Here is an 18,551-nt window from a genome sequence, read left to right on the forward strand (position 1 = left end):
GTGGTTGAGGTGACAGGGTAAAAATGGCAGTTGATTGGTAATGAACTGTTCCTGGATAAAGCTATTCCTATTTCTTCCTGCAGCATTCCTGAATGGCTGGAATTTTGGGAAGAAGATCCAGTGGAGATCCTGTTGGATCTGGGGTTTGGTGCTGACGAGCCAGACATCTGCACACAAGTTCCAGCCAGGTTCCTGGGCTGTGGCTCAGCCGCCAGAGGAATCAGCATCCGTGTCTTTCTTGAGGCTCAGAAGCAGCGAATGGACATCGAGAACCCTAACTTGTATGGTAGGTGAGGACCACATGGCATCCGAATCTTAGCTGTGACAATTGTTAGCCTTGCTGCCCTATGCGCACGGAAACAGATCCTGTGACACTGGCTTCTAAGAAAAGAAAACACTTAATTGCGAGGTCAACCAGCAAGGGGACCAAGCAGCATATCTACCAATTCACTTACTTTGTGGTCACACTGTCAGTGATTGGTGGACCTGGAACTGGGGCTCAGCTCTTCTGACACCATACGCCATGATTTTCCCACACTCTCAGGTGACAGCTGACAGAGAGGACGGAGGTGACAATGAGGGTACCTGCTGCCAAAACTGGTGGAAGAATATTCTAGTCTACCTTGTATGAAAGAGCTGGGCTCACTTCTGACATGTTGTTTAATTCACAAGACGAAACTCAAGATACATCTTTGTCAGTTTTATGTATTAACACACTTACCTATTGGCATATACGAATCTATGTATATAGTTACGCAGGTACAACTAAATATATAAGGGATTCACTTTCCCCATAACACAGGGACATCTCATAATGTTGGGGAGTCACCTGCATAATAACAACACGTGCAGAGAAAAAAGTGAGTTTCAGGAGCTTAAAGCCTTTTCCATCTTGAAAATCGCATGTTAACCATTCTCTTCAGTTTTGACTACCTTAACGCAGTTTCGTTAAAAAGACCCCATCTAAAAATTGTGTTTTTGTATATTGCTCAGGCCGCTTCCAACAGCTGGAAGTCCTGCGTCATGTGGCCAGTGTCTTCTCGTCTTTGCTGAGTGACGCTGACGCCCTGGAGAGCAGAGCCGCAGAGGAGGGTGGAGAGGACGGTGTGCACAGCACCTCAGGGAGGGGAGCCAAAAATCATCGAAGAAGAGTGGGCGAGCTTCTCCGGAGAGCCTCGAAGCAGAGCACGAGGGGAGACTGCAGTTCCGAAGTGTCAGAGTCACTGAAGAAGAGGGAAGAATTTTCGGTCACCTTTGCAAAACCCGGGGAGCGTGAAGCACAGTTAGCAGCCATGGCCAACAACCCCCACCAGAGTCCTCCGTCTCCCTCGGCAGAGCATGGGTCTCTCCCAGCCTGTGATGACTGGACACCTTGTCACCCTCCCCGGGCTCCTCTGAGAAGGCGCTGGCCTTACTCACCTGTGCTAGCCAAGCAAGCGCCTCCTTCCTGTGTGTCTGAGGGGTCGGGCAAGGACGGAACTAGAAAAGAAAACTCGACTCAGATGAACAATCTCAGGAGCTTATCTGACGTGAGCAAAGCAGTGGACTCCTTTGAAATGGAAGAGGTCAGTGCTGTACCTTGTGCTCCTCTCCTGAGGGAGACAGCCTCATCGAGGCACCCTTTGCCGTTCGGCTCTCTCTTAACCCCTTCCTCTGTGAAGCCCTTGGCATTAGGTCTTATTGTCCCAAACTCACAGGACATTGAAGGTCATCCCAGTGGCTTTAGTCAGAACTGAGTAAGTATGAACCCACCTTTGCGCATCCCTTCTCTGGTCCTTGCTCACAGCTGAAGCCACAGATTATTTCTGACTTTGCCATTGCTCACTGGTTCACAATGCATCTCGGGATGCTTTTATTTACTCTGACTTTCAACATTTCACCTTCTTCGAGGGTCAGTTCAACTACTTCGCACTCACTGGAATTCCTCCTCTGTATTCTCATAGCCTAGGCAGGGAGAACTTGCCGTGATAGAGATTTGGGGTGTGTGTGTGTGTGTGTGTGTGTGTGTGAATGCCCTCTCCCCCCACCAAACTTTGTCATTGAGGGGACGTGTCTTGGGACTGTGCCCCCCACAATGATTAATATAGGGCCTTGGGCACAGAAGCAGGATGGGTTTTGTCTTTATGGAACCAATATTTTGTTAGTTTGCTTTGGGACTTGTTGATATTCACATACTCTTTCATCTCCACCTTCACACAGTCATGCTGCTTTTCACCCTCATATAGGTGACATCCCCACCTTCATACAGTCATGCTGCTTTTCACCCTCATATAGGTGACATCCCCACCTTCACACAGTCATGCTGCTTTTCACCCTCATATAGGTGACATCCCCACCTTCACACAGTCATGCTACTTTCACCCTCATTTAGATGACATCCCCACCTTCACTTCTTGGTCTTTAAAACACACACACACACACACACACATACACACACACACACGTACACATTTTCACTAATTTCTCTATTCTTTAACATAATTACAAAGAAAGTACGGAAGAGCAAGTTCTCCTTTCATGGTAAATTATCCAGAAGTGGGCAGGATACTTACATGCAAACCCCAAGGTCAGGCCCCCTGTCCCTGGAGCCCTCTACCGAGAGGCACTCAGGTAGGCTCTGGGCCTCAGCCTGCCCCAGAGAGAACCCCAGTGCAGTGGCAGGGATGGGCACAGAAACCAAGAACATGGGAGAGACAGTGACAGGCCTACAGATAAAAGTTTACGTCACTATAGAGACATGTTTGGGGTGTCTGGGGAGCAAGACGAGGGGTTCTTAACCAGCCAGCGAGCTGAGTGGGTCAAGGAATTCTAGGAAGGAAGACTTAAACCATAGCCTTAAAGGAAGAATAAGGTTTATGTCAGGGGTCCCCAAACTACGGCCCGTAGGCCGCATGTAGCCCCCTGAGGCCATTTATCCGGCCCCCACCGCACTTCTGGAAGGGGCACCTCTTTTATCGGTGGTCAGTGAGAGGAGCATAGTTCCCATTGAAATACTGGTCAGTTTGTTGATTTAAATTTACTTGTTCTTTAATTTAAATATTGTATTTGTTCCTGTTTTGTTTTTTTACTTTAAAATAAGATATGTGCAGTGTGCATAGGAATTTGTTCATAGTTTTTTTTATAGTCCAGCCCTCCAATGGTCTGAGGGACAGTGAACTGGCCCCGTGTGTAAAAAGTTTGGGGACCCCTGGTTAATGTGAATATGCTTATTGGTAAAAATTACCTCAAAATGTATATAGCTGTTACTATCCTAATGTCTGTGCATGTATGTTTATGTATACATATGTTTATATAAAAATTATTTTTAGAACCTTAAAATATCCATCTGAATTTCAAGCAGTAGCCTAAAAATGAACAAAAATTATAAATGGAGGAAAAAAAAACACCAGACTTTTGGTCAAGTGCCCTGATTCGAAGATAAACAGATGGCACTAAAAAAAAAAAAAAAAAAAGTATTTTCTTTTAATTTAATCTTGAAAAGATTATTTAATTATCAAGCTAATAGTTAAATCACTAAAGAATAGCAAGTCAGTCTGCTCTCTTAGCTAAGATCCAAACAAGAGATTTTACCAAACCCCAGCGCATTGGCAAGCCTAGTTAGACTCTCCTGTCCCCGTACTAATAGTTTCTTCTGTATCGAACTGGACGGAGTTAGAGGAAAGTCATGTTGATTGGATGGCATCTATATGTTAGAGTACAGGGAGGGATAAATACCACGTTCAGCATCAAGAACTAGTAAAAGAAGGTCAGTCCTTGGGTGCTACATTGTCAAATATTCGTAGTGACCGTTATTCAAGGAACTGTTGTGTATTGGTAAATATAAGGGCAGGAAGGAGAACACGCCCAGACACCGAAATAAAGAAGACAAACTCCCGTGGGCTCTGCCACATAGTAAGTAGGCAGTGAATATTTGTGAATAAGTAAATTGAAAGTACTTGATAATATTCATCTAGCAGGCATCCCCAAACTACGGCCCGCGGGCCGCATGTAGCCCCCTGAAACCATTTATACAGCTCCCGCCGCACTTCCGGAAAGGGGCACGCACCTCTTTCACTGGTGGTCAGTGAGAGGAGCACTGTATGTGGCAGCCCCCCAACGGTCTGAGGGACAGTGAACTGGCCCCCTGTGTAAAAAGTTTGGGGACCCCTGATCTAGTAGATGGGTGGCTTCCATAGAAAACAGAATATTCTGTTGAACTTCCTGACTGACTTTGTTTATGGCGTTTCTTCAGTGTTTGCGCAGATCTGTGTGCAAGAGAGGCTATATGTACATGCAACGCAGAGAGAGCCCTCGTAATAATATACAAGAGACGCACTGCTCGCATTTTGTTTTTTCTAAAAATATATATTTAAAATACTACATCCTCATCACACAGCCTGGAGAAAAAATATTTGTTTCACACAATCCCAGTGGGTGAGTCAGCGAAGCTGGGGTAGGCTGCATCTTAATCACGAGCCAATGCTAGGTTTCCTAGTCAGTTTTCAGTGGCAAAGTTGAAAATGCAGTTATAGGAAATGAAAAAATACACATGACCTTAGCAGATTTTCATGTCATTTAAAACAGCCAGTGTACTTATTAAATAACAGTCAGAATTTCAGCTATGATTGGCCACATTTTGCCTTCAGATCAGTCTGTGGTGTTTTCCCTGAAGTCCTACTAAAGGCTGAATTCATCAATATTTAGTTTACTTCCCCAAAAGTATGGTTTCAACTAAACTGCACAGTAATTTTTAATGTAAAAATCAACATTTTTTTTTCTGAGGTTGGAAACGGGGAGGCAGTTGGACAGACTCCCGCATGCGTCCGACCAGGATCCACCTGGCATGCCCACCAGAGGGTGATGCTCTGCCCATCAAAGCCATTCTAGTGCCTGAGGCAGAGGCCACAGAGCCATCCTCAGTGCCGGGGCAAACTTTGCTCCAGTGGAGCCTTGGCTGTGGGAAGGGAAGAGAGAGACAGTGAGGAAGGAGAGGGGGAGGGGTGGAGAAGCAGATGGGCGCTTCTCCTGTGTGCCCTGGCCGGGAATCGAACCTGGGACTTCCACACGCCAGGCCAATGCTCTACCACTGAGCCAACCAGCCAGGGCCAAAATCAACATACTTTAAATTTAATTTTACTTAGTAAAACTGAATAAACAATTTAAATGAGGGATATATTTTTTTTTCTTATGTTGCTGAGGTATACACTCATGATCATCTGTTTATTCCTGACTTAAAGGTCATTTTTGGCAAAATTTATCATAATGTTTAAAAGGCTTATGTCCTCTGACTCAACTTTCAATACAAATACTCCAAATAAATAATATGACATGTGAAAATAGATTCTACTCAGCATTATTTCTGTTCACAAAATTTAGAAAATCATTAAATAACTTAATGTACTTTTTACAATATGGCTTATTGTGAAGTCATTAAAGATTTGTGTTTTCAAAGAAATTTTAAGATGTCAGAAGTTCCTCCTTCAAATTTTGAGTGAAAAATATTGTCTACATAACCATATCCATAATAAATGTAAAAGGAAAACCTGCTCAGACACAGTCTAAAATATTCACAGTAACTGTTTTGGTATATTCTTTAACTTCCTATGTTTCTAAAGATTCTATAGCAAGCAACATTATTAAAGAAATACCCTCTTTGTGGCCCTGGCCGGATGGCTCAGTGGTAGAGCGTCGGCCTGGCATGCAGGAGTCCCGGGTTCGATTCCCAGCCAGGGCACACAGGAGAAGCGCTCATCTGCTTCTCCACCCCTCCCCCTCTCCTTTCTCTCTATCTCTCTCTTACCCTCCTGCAGCCAAGGCTCCATTGGAGCAAAGTTGGCCTGGGCGCTGAGGATGGCTCCATGGCCTCTGCCTCAAGCGCTAGAATGGCTCTGGTTACAACAGAGCAACAGCCCAGATGGGCAGAGCATCGCCCCCTGGTGGGCATGCTGGGTGGATCCCAGTCAGGTGCATGCGGGAGTCTGTCAGACTGCCTCCGCATTTTCAACTTCAGAAAAATACAAAAAAAAAAAAAAAACAACGAAATATCCTCTTTGTTTTAACACTAATTTTATTCTCATTGCTGGAGTAGTAGTCATTAATTTCTTAAAAGAACATTAAAAATAAATTTTGCTCTATCAATTTGGAAATCAAATTTTCTTTGAGCTCTCTAAGCTTTATAGAGCAACTCCGTTATGAATTTTCTGAACTGCTTTCCATAAATTTACCGAGTTGTAATAAATCTCTTAAGAGAACTACAATTAAATATGGGAAATAAGTGGTTTTCTCCAAATATATTTAAAGCTATTTGGGAGGGAAATAATTAGAATAATGTTATTATTGAAGTTTAGTTCAAATAGCACCACCAGTTTCAAGCAGGACTTTGTTCCTCGCACCCAGGAGAGATCTTTCTCTTCCCATCTCCTGAATCCTTTCGTTCTTGAACTCTTATCCTGAGTGCCTTGCACCTGCCACCTGACTTCGCCGACTGGAAGCTATTTGAGCTCAGAAATCGTGTATGGTCCTCATAGCGGTAGCCGGTAGGCACTCATTAGATGTCGAGTAAATAAATGGAGTGACTTTATGAGGAAAGCATTACTAATGAGATTGATGTGTTTTGGTGTTTCAGGTCCAGAGCTTTGAAGAGGAGATTGGCAATCCTCCTGACCCAACTTCCGGAACTCTAGGTAAGAATTCACCAAGGGGTGCATGCCATTTCTTCCGTGGTCTTTCAGAAAGAGAGTGTAAGTAACAGCTACTCAAGTTTCTTAGAATGGAGAACTTAAATTATTGCCAGGAGATGCCATACCCATTACTATACTGTCTATTACTATTGCATATTTTACCTACTACTCTTAAAAACTTACTAGCCAGGCAAATGTACATGTAAATGTCAAAGAAACTTACTGCAGAGATGTTCGACATCAGTGGAGCTAATGTAGTTTGTGGTTGGTCTACCATTAACTCTCCATGAGCCTACCAGGAGAGTGGAATGGATTTCACATAGGACTGGGACTAACTGGGTGAATGTTTTCTTACTTCTACTGCCAACTGCTTGATGCTATACAAGTCATGGACCTCAGTTTGTTACCTGTTATAAAGAGATAAGTACAGATCATTTTTAAGTTCTCTGCCAGCACTTATATCCTAAGTTAAGTGAGTGGATGATCTTTATGTGGAACTCTCAGGGTAAGCCAGGTAGGTGCATAGATGTAACTTTCCAAATCATCTCTTAGAATGATCTTGTGTTATCCTAGACCATAGCGAAGGAAATCTTTCTCTATTTCTGGTTCTTATGCCCTCGTTCAGCCATCATTGTGATTCAGCATTTCCATAATCCTGTAACAGAGCTGAAAGTAGACAGGGATTAGTGAAACAAAATAAAGCAGACTAAGCTAGTGTACTTCCTAGAAGAAGATATGCTAATTTTTTATTTAATTTAGTGTAGTGTCAACCACATCTTTTTCATTACAAAGTGTATGCATGGGCCTCATTTTGCTAAATGCTGTTTAGAAATAATGCATTAGTAATTATAGGGTCCTGCTGATTACATAAATTGTTATCCTGCTCTTCGAAGTAATTACCACATAACCTGCATTGAGGTTTATAAGATGAAAATAAGCATCTGTTTTCCATCTAATTGAATGCTTCTCAGTGAAGCTGGAGGTGCTCTTGCCAATAGGAGCTGCCTTCCTTGACATTCAATTAAGAGGTCTGCTGATATCATGTAAGTCACTCCAGTCATTCCAAGAAATGATCTGGGTAGTTAGGCAAAAGCACTAATCTACATTTAATCTCAAACTTAGAGAGCAAAGTAATATGGGTGAAGGTTAGCCTAGTGGAGAAAATCTAAATTACAGTGAAGAGCAAATGTGATTTCACGATTTTCACAATCAGTGTTCACCCAAGAAAAAATAGGATGGAGAAAATAATAACTAAAACTAGTTCATTTAGTGGAGAAAGGGGAAATTTATTACTATGATATATATGGGAACGAATTACATAGCTATAACTATAGACTTACATGAATGAATTTTAACTTCTATATCTCAATTAATTTTTGACTCAAAGTTTAAAAAAAAAATGACTGTATTCCAAAAATGAAGGTGCATGGACCGTTTTGACTGATAGGACATGGCTGAAGTGACACTGTGCCACTACCAGAGCACAGCCCTCAACCTACATGGCCGCTTCCAGGGTCTTGAGACAGTGCGTGCAATGCCACATGTGGGCACTCTGGTGGGCAAACTCAAATGTTCTCCCGTGTGAATAAGCCATCTTGGATGTCCAGTTCAGTCAGACATTCAGATGACTTTAGTCCAGATGCCTTCTGACTTGAATTGCATGAGAAAATTCAAGTGACAACCACGTAACCAAGCTGAGTCAACCCACAGACCCATGAGAGATAATCCATTGTGGTTTTAAGCCACATATATAACAAACAGATGAAGGCATGTGATGGGCTCCCAATACCTTTAAAAGTTAGTTAAAAGGTATATAAAGACTGCATTTTATCTACTCATGCAGAATACTCTGAGTATTTGTGGAAAAAGTATATTTAAGCATTTCCCTAAGTGAATTAGAGCAAAATACCTTCCTATTAAAGATAGGTGCCCTAGGCCACAAATATAACATCTCCCCTTCAACCCTCAAAAAAATTATCACTGAAAGAGATGACAAAAAGGAATGTAAATATAAGGAAGAAATATAGGACAGTGCTATTAAAAGAATGGAGTGGGGCATGATTCAATCATCTGTATTCCAGAAACCTTGAGGAATTTGCATGGAATATATGGTGTATATAAAGCTGGAGTTACAATGCAGAGAGAGAGAAAAGATTGGAGAAGCTATTTCATTGGAGAAGCTAATGCCCATCTGTGTTCCTCTTCCACCATTTGGAGGAGGATTGGGGTGCTAGCTTTTAACTCAAGATTATTTACAAAGTAAAAAAAATTCAGATACCTCATTAGCAACACTAAACGGCAGACGGAAATAGACTAGTCTACATATAATTTAGAATTGGAAAAATGTGAACCAATGACTCCGTAAGCATCCATACTCTTTGCATGCAAGGACAGCATCAAGTCATTCTCAACAGAGGACTCATGGAGTATATTCTTCACCGCTCTTCCAAGATAATGTCCTGATTGGTTAAGATGTTACGCAAAATAAAGTAGCATAGAATAATTAAAATAGGGTATGGAAGAAGTAACTCAGGTTAAAAAAAATAGTTCAAGTTATTAAAACTTTTGAAAAGAAATAAAATATTACAAAATAAAATGATTAAATAATAAAATTCACAATTATAATTTGCTTAAATTCTAACTTATTAACAAACTACCGTAAAATGTTAGACATAGAATAAAAGAGATATAAAGACAACTAATCCAGGCCCTGGCCGGTTGGCTCAGTGGTAGAGTGTTGGCCTGGCGTGCGGGAGTCCCGGGTTCAATTCCCGGCCAGGGCACACAGGAGAGGTGCCCATCTGCTTCTCCACCCCTCTCCCTCTCCTTCCTCTCTGTCTCTCTCTTCCCCTCCCGCAGCCAAGGCTCCATTGGAGCAAAGTTGGCCCCGGGTCCTGAGGATAGCTCCATGGCCTCTGCCTCAGGCGCTAAATGGCTCTGGTTGCAACAGAGCAATACCCCAGATGGGCAGAGCATCGCCCCCTGGTGGGCATGCCAGGGGGATCCCGGTCGGGCGCATGCGGGAGTCTGTCTGACTGCCTCCCCATTTCCAGCTTCAGAAAAATACAAAAAAAAAAAAAAAGACAACCAATCAGGTTTATAATATAATAAACACAATTTTAAATATCTGCAATTTTGATGCAACTATTACGTTTTTGGAACTGAGCCTACCAATAGACTCAAACATGCACACAATGATTTTTACTGCAATAATATTTATAGGAACAAACAACTAGAGGCAACCTAAGTGCCCAAAAATATGTTTACTCTAAACCAGTGGTCCCCAACCCCTGGGCTACGGACCAGTAATGGTCTGTGGGCCATTTGGTACCAGTCCGCAGAGAAAGAATAAATAACTTACATTATTTCCGTTTTATTTATATTTAAGTCTGAACGATGTTTTATTTTTTAAAAATGACCAAATTCCCTCTGTCCCATCCATCTAAGACTCACTCTTGATTGACGCTTGTCTCGGTCACGTGATACATTTATCCATCCCACCCTAAAGGCCGGTCCGTCAAAATATTTTCTGACATTAAACCGGTCTGTGGCCCCAAAAACATTGGGGACCACTGCTCTAAACAATTGTTGTACAACCTTACATTGAAATCTATTGAGACATTATTTTGAAAAATAGGGCAGATATTTACAAGTTGATATGGAAAGGTCTCAGAGATATGCAGTGTTAATTGGGGAGGGGTATGTGCCACAGACTCTATATAGACACCTCTCTGAATTAAAAAGGTGTACCTATTTCTATAGGGAGGAAAGTGGGCACAGAATGCTTCTGGAAGAATATACAAAGAATCGTTAATGGTTGTACCTTAACAGAAGGGAAACTAAAATATTTTAAATTAATTGTCATCTCTTACTTTTCTTTTGTTACCATGTGCATATGTTATTTTCATAACACTACTTAGCAAAATCTTCTGGCAATACTATAGGAAATTAACATGATAAAAATGGAAGATTGTGTTCTTGTTAATTTACTCCTCCATTCCCCATACTAACTAGTCCAAACTGTTGTGCTTCTTTTGTTGTTTAATTTTTTAAACTTTTTAAAAAATAAAAATATATATTTAAGGTGCACAATATGATGATGATTTAATGTACATATATGCAGTGAAATAATATATACTATAACCAAGCTAATTAACATATTGTCTCATCACATCATTACCTTTTTGTGTATGTGATGGGTGAACCTAACCTCTCTCTTAGCAAATTTTCAGTATTTAATACAGTATTATTAACTATAGTCATTATACTGTACTTTGTATCTCTAGATTGACTCATACTCCATAAATGCAACTTTGTACCCTTTGACCAACCTCTTCCCCCCAAATTGGGACAATTTAATATTCCTTTCTTCTTTTACAAGTTAAACAGGAAATAATAAAAGGTAGTAGAAAAAAATATGAATATTATAATTGATACTATGAACTTAATAGAGGAATACTGAAATACGTATTCTTTGCCAGTGTTCTTGAAATGTTTATTAAAATATCTAACAATTTTTAAATGCAAAGATTATTTCATTGATTTCTTACACACATACTGTCTCTTATACATAATGTATGGACCACTTTGCCACAGATATAAGTACACTAATATTTAAATTCAATAATAAAAATATAAGCAATACTGTCCTCCTCCAAACAAAACAAAATATCATCTAGGACTTGAGGACCAAGTCCTTGAGGTGCAGAAAATGCTAAGTTAAAACTATAAATGAGAATCATTTAAATAATAATAAACATTACACTTAAAATTAAAGAATTGGAACAGAAGCAGTTATCTGAGGCAAATTCATAGTATTAATTGCTTTTATTTTCAAACAAGAAAAAAACCCAATAAACTAAGTATCTGACTCAAGAAATAATCATTAAAACAATATAATAAATATAATTAGAAGATAAAGATCAGTAAATAAATGAAAATTAATTATATGGGAAGTAGAAAACATGATTTGATAAGTAAAATCTAAGGACTAGTTCTGATTTTTTTTTGTGTGTAGGAATAAAAGCTGTCAATAAAAGTAAAAGTGAGTACAAAATTAAATAATTTAAATAAAATTAGAAAAAAGCCATGTAACCACTGATATAGAAAATAAATTATATAATATTCCAAATCCATTTTTAAATGATAAAGGAACACCAGTACAACGAATGTGATTAAAGCCAGAGATAATTCATATGGATGACATTTTAGAAAAAACTATATTTATGTTACCAAATTTCATATTGGTATATTACCAATATTTATGTATTTATATATATTAAAAACCAAAAGTTAACAAAATAACATAAAAAGTAATCAAATTAACACCACAGGGGAAGAAACAAACAAAAATTTACTTTATCAAAAACTTCCTCTATGAACAACAATAAGCAGCAGCAACTATGATAAATTGTTATGTGACCAAATTTTAAAACTTTTCAAGAGATAATTGCTCTTCTCTATAAGTCTTCCACATAATGTAAACATTTCTAAAATATTTCCAGTTCCATTTAGTTTTTTTAAAAACTTGACATTAAATATGACTAAAATAGGTCATAAAATTGATAAATTGTGCTTACAAATATAGATGCAAATTTTTTCAGTAAAATAATGGTGGTTTAAATGCAGTCAAATATATCACAAATAAAGGTGAGTGTAAACACAGTTTACATTCACATAATATATAAAATATATAGTAACTTTAGCAACATTTATATATTAGTAATGCATATACAAAGTAAAAGCACAAAAATATGCAAGGGAAAATATTAACACAAATTCAGGATCCTGATTAATTCTGGGAGGATTAAAAAAAATCTGAAGTACAGTAAAATGTTACATTTTACTAGAGCTGGTAGGTGGTTACAAGGAATAGATATTTCTTGTGCTATTTTCTATACTTTTTATGTGTTTTGAAATATCTCCCAATGTGAGAAAGTTTAGAAATAAACCAAGTTATAAGTAGGAATTTTCCTCAATAAGATAATGTAAATGAAGCAATTTTCAACCTCAGTAGTAATCTAAGAAATACTAAGTTACTGGTTGACAACAGTTTGATGATTACCAGAGGAAAGGGGGTGGGGGAGGGAGGGAGGGGTAAAGGAGGGAGAAATGGTGATGGAAAGAGACTTGACTTGAGTTGAAGAACATACAATACAAAATAGATGTTATATGATAAAAGTGTATACCTGGGCCCTGGCCGGTTGGCTCAGTGGTAGAGCGTCAGCCTGGCGTGTAGAAGTCCTGGGTTCGATTCCCGGCCAGGGCACACAGGAGAGGCGCCCATCTGCTTCTCCACCCCTCCCCCTCTCCTTCCTCTCTGTCTCTTTCTTCCCTTCCCGCAGCCGAGGCTCCACTGGAGCAAAGATGGCCCGGGGGGGTGCTGGGGATGGCTCCTCGGCCTCTGCCCCAGGTGCTAGAGTGGCTCTGGTCGCCGCAGAGCGCCCCAGAGGGGCAGAGCATCGCCCCCTGGTGGGCAGAGCGTCGCCCCCTGGTGGGCGTGCCGGGTGGATCCCGGTCGGGCGCATGCGGGAGTCTGTCTGTCTGTCCCAGTTTCTAGCTTCAGAAAAATACAAAAAAAAAAAAAAAAAAAAGAAAGTGTATACCTGAAACCTATACAATTTTATTAACCAATGTCACCCAATAAATTCAATAAAAAATACAAGTTTAAATTATACTAAGACAAGTTATTAAATTGATGGAGGTTTAAAAGATGAGAGACTCTAATGTTGAGAAGGATACACATTGTTTTCTAATAATGGGCATCAGAAACCTTGCATATGTGCTTACTTTCTGACCTATGTATACCCTCTAGAAAGTTATCCTAAGGCAATTACAGAGGTGTATAAACTAACTAGCCAAAATACCCAATATAGAGGAGTGTTAAAATAAATAATGCTATGTAAATTGGAATATTATGTGGTCGTTAAAATAAAAAATGGGAACACAACTGGTATTTTCTGCCACAGTGATTAAAGACTTAGAGTTAAGAAATAAAAACAAGTCATAAAATAAAATGTATGTTCCTACAGAAAAATAAGATCGTTCACTTAGACTCAAAATTCCATATATAATCTGTATAATACACATAAAATTGCATATGAGAGAAGCTTCAGTTATTAGTTTGGTGACCATCTCATGGTGATGAGTTACAGCTAATATTCTTTTCTTTCTCCTTTATACTTTTTATATTGTAAAAATTTAAAACAAGTTTCTAACCCTTACCCTCCACAAAAATCTAGATCAATTAATTGATTAAAAGAGAGAGAGAGAGATCAATGTCAACAATGGCAGTTTCTAGATGATAGAATTATATCTGATTTTTCTTTCTTTTGATTGTCTCTGTTTTCTCATTTGTCCAACAGAACAATCATTTGACAAAGATAAACCTAATTGGTAATTTTTGCAGTTTGAGTGTATTTGGGGATGTAGTGACAACTAAATTATTAAGACTTTGTTAATAGGGTTTTTGCTCCAAAGCAGATTTGGAAAAGGTAACTTTGAAGACATACCTTTATATCCCATCTCCTGGTGGTATTCTTCCTCATCAGCTACTGCTGAACTGATTTTATTTATTCTCTCTCTTCTCTTTCTCCATTATTTCAAAGGGATTGGTATACTAATTTAGAAGAACATAAAAAATGGCCCCTTCTACTTACTTAAGCAAAGTCTGCAGTCTCTGGTCTCTTCCTCCTTTATTTTCTCTACCTCTGCCCCATGCTATTACTATTCTTGGTCCGTGACACTTCTCCGGGACTCCTATGGAGAAACTGTGATTATTTGCTCCGGTGGCCTTCTGAACCCACCTTGAGAGAATGCCCCTGGTCATAAGCGCTGGCCTTGACTTCTAGGGCAGAAAAGCTATTAAAACCACAAAATTGCTCAAAAAACGAAACAAACTTAGATCATGAGACTCAGAAGCTCCTGATTTCTGTAGTAACTTCCCGCCCATGAATAGACGCGGCCATCTCCGGTTTCACTCTTGGGTTAGGGCCACTGGCCTCCCTGATGAAATGGGTGGCTCCCTTGGGTAGAGCTGGACTGCACTGGCACCAAGAAGACGGGCCTTTGCGCCCATCTCTTTTGTTGTTCGGTTTGGGAAGTGTCACTTGCTTTCAGGGAATTAGCACTTGGAGAAGAGGGCGAGCCAAAGTGAGAGGGACTGGTCGCTCTTGACTGCCTGTTTGCCGGATAGCTTAGGACCAGGACACCCGGCAGAGCACAAGTCTCAGCGGCCCTGTCCCTTGGCTCAGTTGCCTGGGCTCAATTTGAGTCCAATTGCTTAATTTTCTACACAGCCCATGAAAGCCAATTCCCAGGCTGCTCTGTGTCATCTTTATATTTCTCCATAATGCCGTCCCTGGCTGTTTAACTGCGGCAGGCTTTATGATAAGGGTTGTTGTTTGTTTTTTGTGGGGTTTTTTTTTCTTCTTCTTCTTTGGCAGTAGGCAAAGAGAGACACTCAAACTCAAATAGCCCTGAACAACTTACACAGAAACCAGGGTGTTTTCTAGGCTGGTTTTGAAATACTACAATTTTTTTTTATTAGGCAATTTTATCATTGTTATAAATAAGTAATTGTACTGGGGAGAAGGGATAATCCTTATTTAATTAAATTCATCTATACTCCCAGGTTGGCAGCAACAAGACATATGTGAGACTAATACCCACAGCCTGCCTCTTTGCATGTGCAATTAAAAATTCACTCCGCAGTAGCACTGGCAGTTTAGGGTTGCTTTTGGCATTTACAAATTCTTTTATTTTGTGACTTTTTTTTTTTTTTTACCATACACATATGCTGGAGCAGATGTTGCTTATTTGTTGTTTATTCAAATCTGTAGGCTCTGGCAGCTAACTCCATTGTTCTGTAATGAAGCTTTATTCACTGTCCTGTACTAGGACCCCGCGCCGGCACCAGAGGCTGCGGTAGCTCCCAGTAGGATGCCACAGTTATTGCCCTTGTCGTTGGCAGTTTAGAGGCGGAAGCTTGCACTGGGGAGGGAAAGAGACGACTGCAACAAAGGGCTGGGTGGGTAGGGCGGGCTGAGCTGAGCGGAAGGGAACAGGCGGGAAGGTCACCGCGCAATGCTCCGCTCTGTGGTTCTGCCCGGTGGCCTCAGCCTGTGGCATCAGAACTCATCTGCTGCGGGGACTTGGTGTCTGAAGCGGGGAAGCATTTCCTGTCTGCTCTTTCTCTCCTTTTCCCTTTCTTTCTCTCCCTCTCTAGTTATTTAATGTGTTCACAGGCGAGGTTCTACCGCGCTTCCTCACCCCCCACGTGACCCCTTTATTTCCGGTGCTTCCAGAGATGGGTGAACAGCCACACTCAGGCCGAGGAGCTCTGTTTCTTCCATCTATCACCCGCTCCTCACAGCTTTCCTCGTCCGCCCGCTGTTTCTGGCTGCCTGGGTCTTGGGGCTATAGCCACACTTCATAAAGTCGAGAATGTCAGGTCCGTGTTGACCAAAATAAAGACCTGCTCATCCCTAGAGCGCCAATGCCAATTTGGAGACATTCGCCTTCTGGAAAACCCCTGCCTTGGCCAGGAGGCAATCAATCAGCGATGTAACCACCTCCATCTGGCACATTATGACATGGAACCTCACTATTAACACATTTGTGATTCATCTTGTCCCAACGAGTGGTGCCAGGGATCAAAGCACACCCTCCCTCCCCGTGGCAGCTGGGAGCACTCTGCCTTCCCAGCACGCGGAGTTAACACGTTGGCTCCTGTGACATCGCAAGTAGCAATTCTTTTAATTATCACACCTTCCCTCCCTCTCCCCACCCACTCCACAGACATTTTGGCACCGTGGGGATGTTTTGCAGCCGGCAATCGGTACTTCTTTTAATTGACTGAGTATGTTCCAATAGCGTGAAGCCGGGTATTATCCACTATCAGATGGAAGGGGCAGTTGCTTGAGGCTAAGTCCTAGAGCTTCAAGCCCCTACGCTTGTTTGGGAGCTTTTATCCCATAAGGATGCGGTAATGTTCATTCATAATATTTTCTTAAAAAATATTTCTCTAAATTGTCTCTATATGAATGTGAATCTCCTTAGGCTTGAACTCAAGGTCTTTGCTATTCGGGCCTCGGTCCATCCTGACCCCCCCCCCGCAGCCTGAACTCTGCATGGATAGGGGTGTCCGGCACCCCCAACACTCCTCACTTTTGCATCTCTGTCACTACAATGCTCCCTTTGGCGACCCGGTGCCGCTCTCCATCCCGCATGCCAAAGTCATCCATCCTTCCAGGTCCCAGTTCAGCTAGTACCTCTTCTGTCATCTCCTCCAAGGACCCTGTTCCCCTAACTCCTACTTTGGTGATCCCATTATATTTTGATAGGCCTTTGCCATAGGCTTTAACACAACTTGCCTTGAATGATAATTAGCTGTTACAAAACATATGTCCCTGGCCCTGGCCGGTTGGCTCAGTGGTAGAGCGTCGGCCTGGCGTGTGAAGTCCTGGGTTCAATTCCCAGCCAGGGCACACAGGAGAAGCGCCCATCTGCTTCTCCACCCCTCCTCCTCTCCTTCCTCTCTGTCTCTCTCTTCCCCTCCCGCAACCGAGGCTCCACTGGAGCAAAGATGGCCCGGGTGCTGGGGATGGCTCCTCCGCCTCTGCCCCAGGCGCTGGAGTGGCTCTGGTCGCAACAGAGCGATGCCCCGGAGGGGCAGAGCATCGCCCCCTGGTGGGCAGAGTGTCGCCCCCTGGTGGGCGTGCTGGGTGGATCCCGGTCGGGCGCATGCGAGAGTCTGTCTGACTGTCTCTCCCCGTTTCCGGCTTCAGAAAAATACAGAAAAACAAAAACAAAAACAAAAACATATGTCCCTAACTAAAGAGTTCCCTCCTTGAAGGATTCTTTGCATACCTCTTTGGAGCCATCTCTCAACTAGGGGTTGGCACCAGGTCCACAGAGGGGTGGGCATGGGGAATGTGTTTAAGCAATGAGACTAGACCTGGACTGAGAATTCTGGGTGCCAGGCACTAACTACACAAGCTACTTTATATCCTTAGTTTATCCTCGAAACCACCATAGGAGTAAGTAGATTTTATTCCCATTTTACAGATGGGAGCTGAGGGTCAGATTGGTTAAGTAACTAGATCAAGGTAATCTAGCTATTGAGTGACTGATCTGTCTGAGCCCAAAGATTTTATTCTTTCTCACAGACTCCTCGATTGCCCTAGCAAAAAATTTAATGATGTTATGTTAGAATAGTCAAGAGACCGCCCAAATTCACATATGTAAATAGAAATAGATTCAGCAGAAGGAAAAAAAAAAAACCCTGCTGTATTTTAAAGAGAATATTAAAATTAAAGTGTATTAATACAGTTGAAATTGTCCACATCAAAAAAAGAGAGCAAACCAAAATGAATGATTTCACTAGGGGTTGAGTTGATTTAAATTTAGGATTAATAATAATGACAACAACAGTTATTATTTAAAAAAAAAAACCCCACAGAACTATGCTTAAATATGAAAATAACAGGAGCGTGCTTTTTTATGACCCTTATAAAAATTAATTTTTTTTGTTTAACAAGAGATGTGTTTGGAGTTTTTGCAAAGGATCCTTTGTCTCACATGAAACCAAGATCCCTTCATTTTGTTTTGGCCTGAGAGGTTGTTTTAGAAGGAGATTGGAAAATCCATCTCTCCCAGGCCTTTTTGAGCTTAAGGGCAGGTGTGGCCAGGGTAGGTGACAGAAGCCACCAAAAAAGAAAAAAAGGGAGCTAGATAGATACATTTCAGGTGCTCCTTATCTCATCTTTGATCCCCTGATTCTTACCCCAACTCAGCCTCACCACTCCCGCGCCTCTTCTGAGTTCCCTTTAACACTGGCCAATGGCTGGTAGAAAACCATTCAAGGTGAGTATCACATTAAGAAATTAGGCC

The 18,551-nt window shown here is 41.3% G+C and overlaps 1 protein-coding gene across 6 annotated transcripts in view; it reads left to right on the forward strand.

Moving 5' to 3' along the window:
* The window catches only part of ITPRID1 (ITPR interacting domain containing 1), a 125,201-nt gene that overhangs the window by 77,965 nt on the left and 28,685 nt on the right, over positions 1-18,551 (forward strand). For all 6 annotated transcript variants that reach the window (XM_066238852.1, XM_066238853.1, XM_066238855.1 and 3 more), the window contains exons 7-9: positions 84-286; positions 994-1,565; positions 6,605-6,662. In XM_066238852.1, coding sequence (XP_066094949.1) covers positions 84-286; positions 994-1,565; positions 6,605-6,662 — 833 coding nt within the window. The remainder of the gene's footprint in view (positions 1-83; positions 287-993; positions 1,566-6,604; positions 6,663-18,551) is intronic.

Source organism: Saccopteryx bilineata, chromosome 7 (genome assembly GCF_036850765.1).
Source record: "Saccopteryx bilineata isolate mSacBil1 chromosome 7, mSacBil1_pri_phased_curated, whole genome shotgun sequence".
Taxonomy (NCBI): Eukaryota; Metazoa; Chordata; class Mammalia; order Chiroptera; family Emballonuridae; genus Saccopteryx; species Saccopteryx bilineata.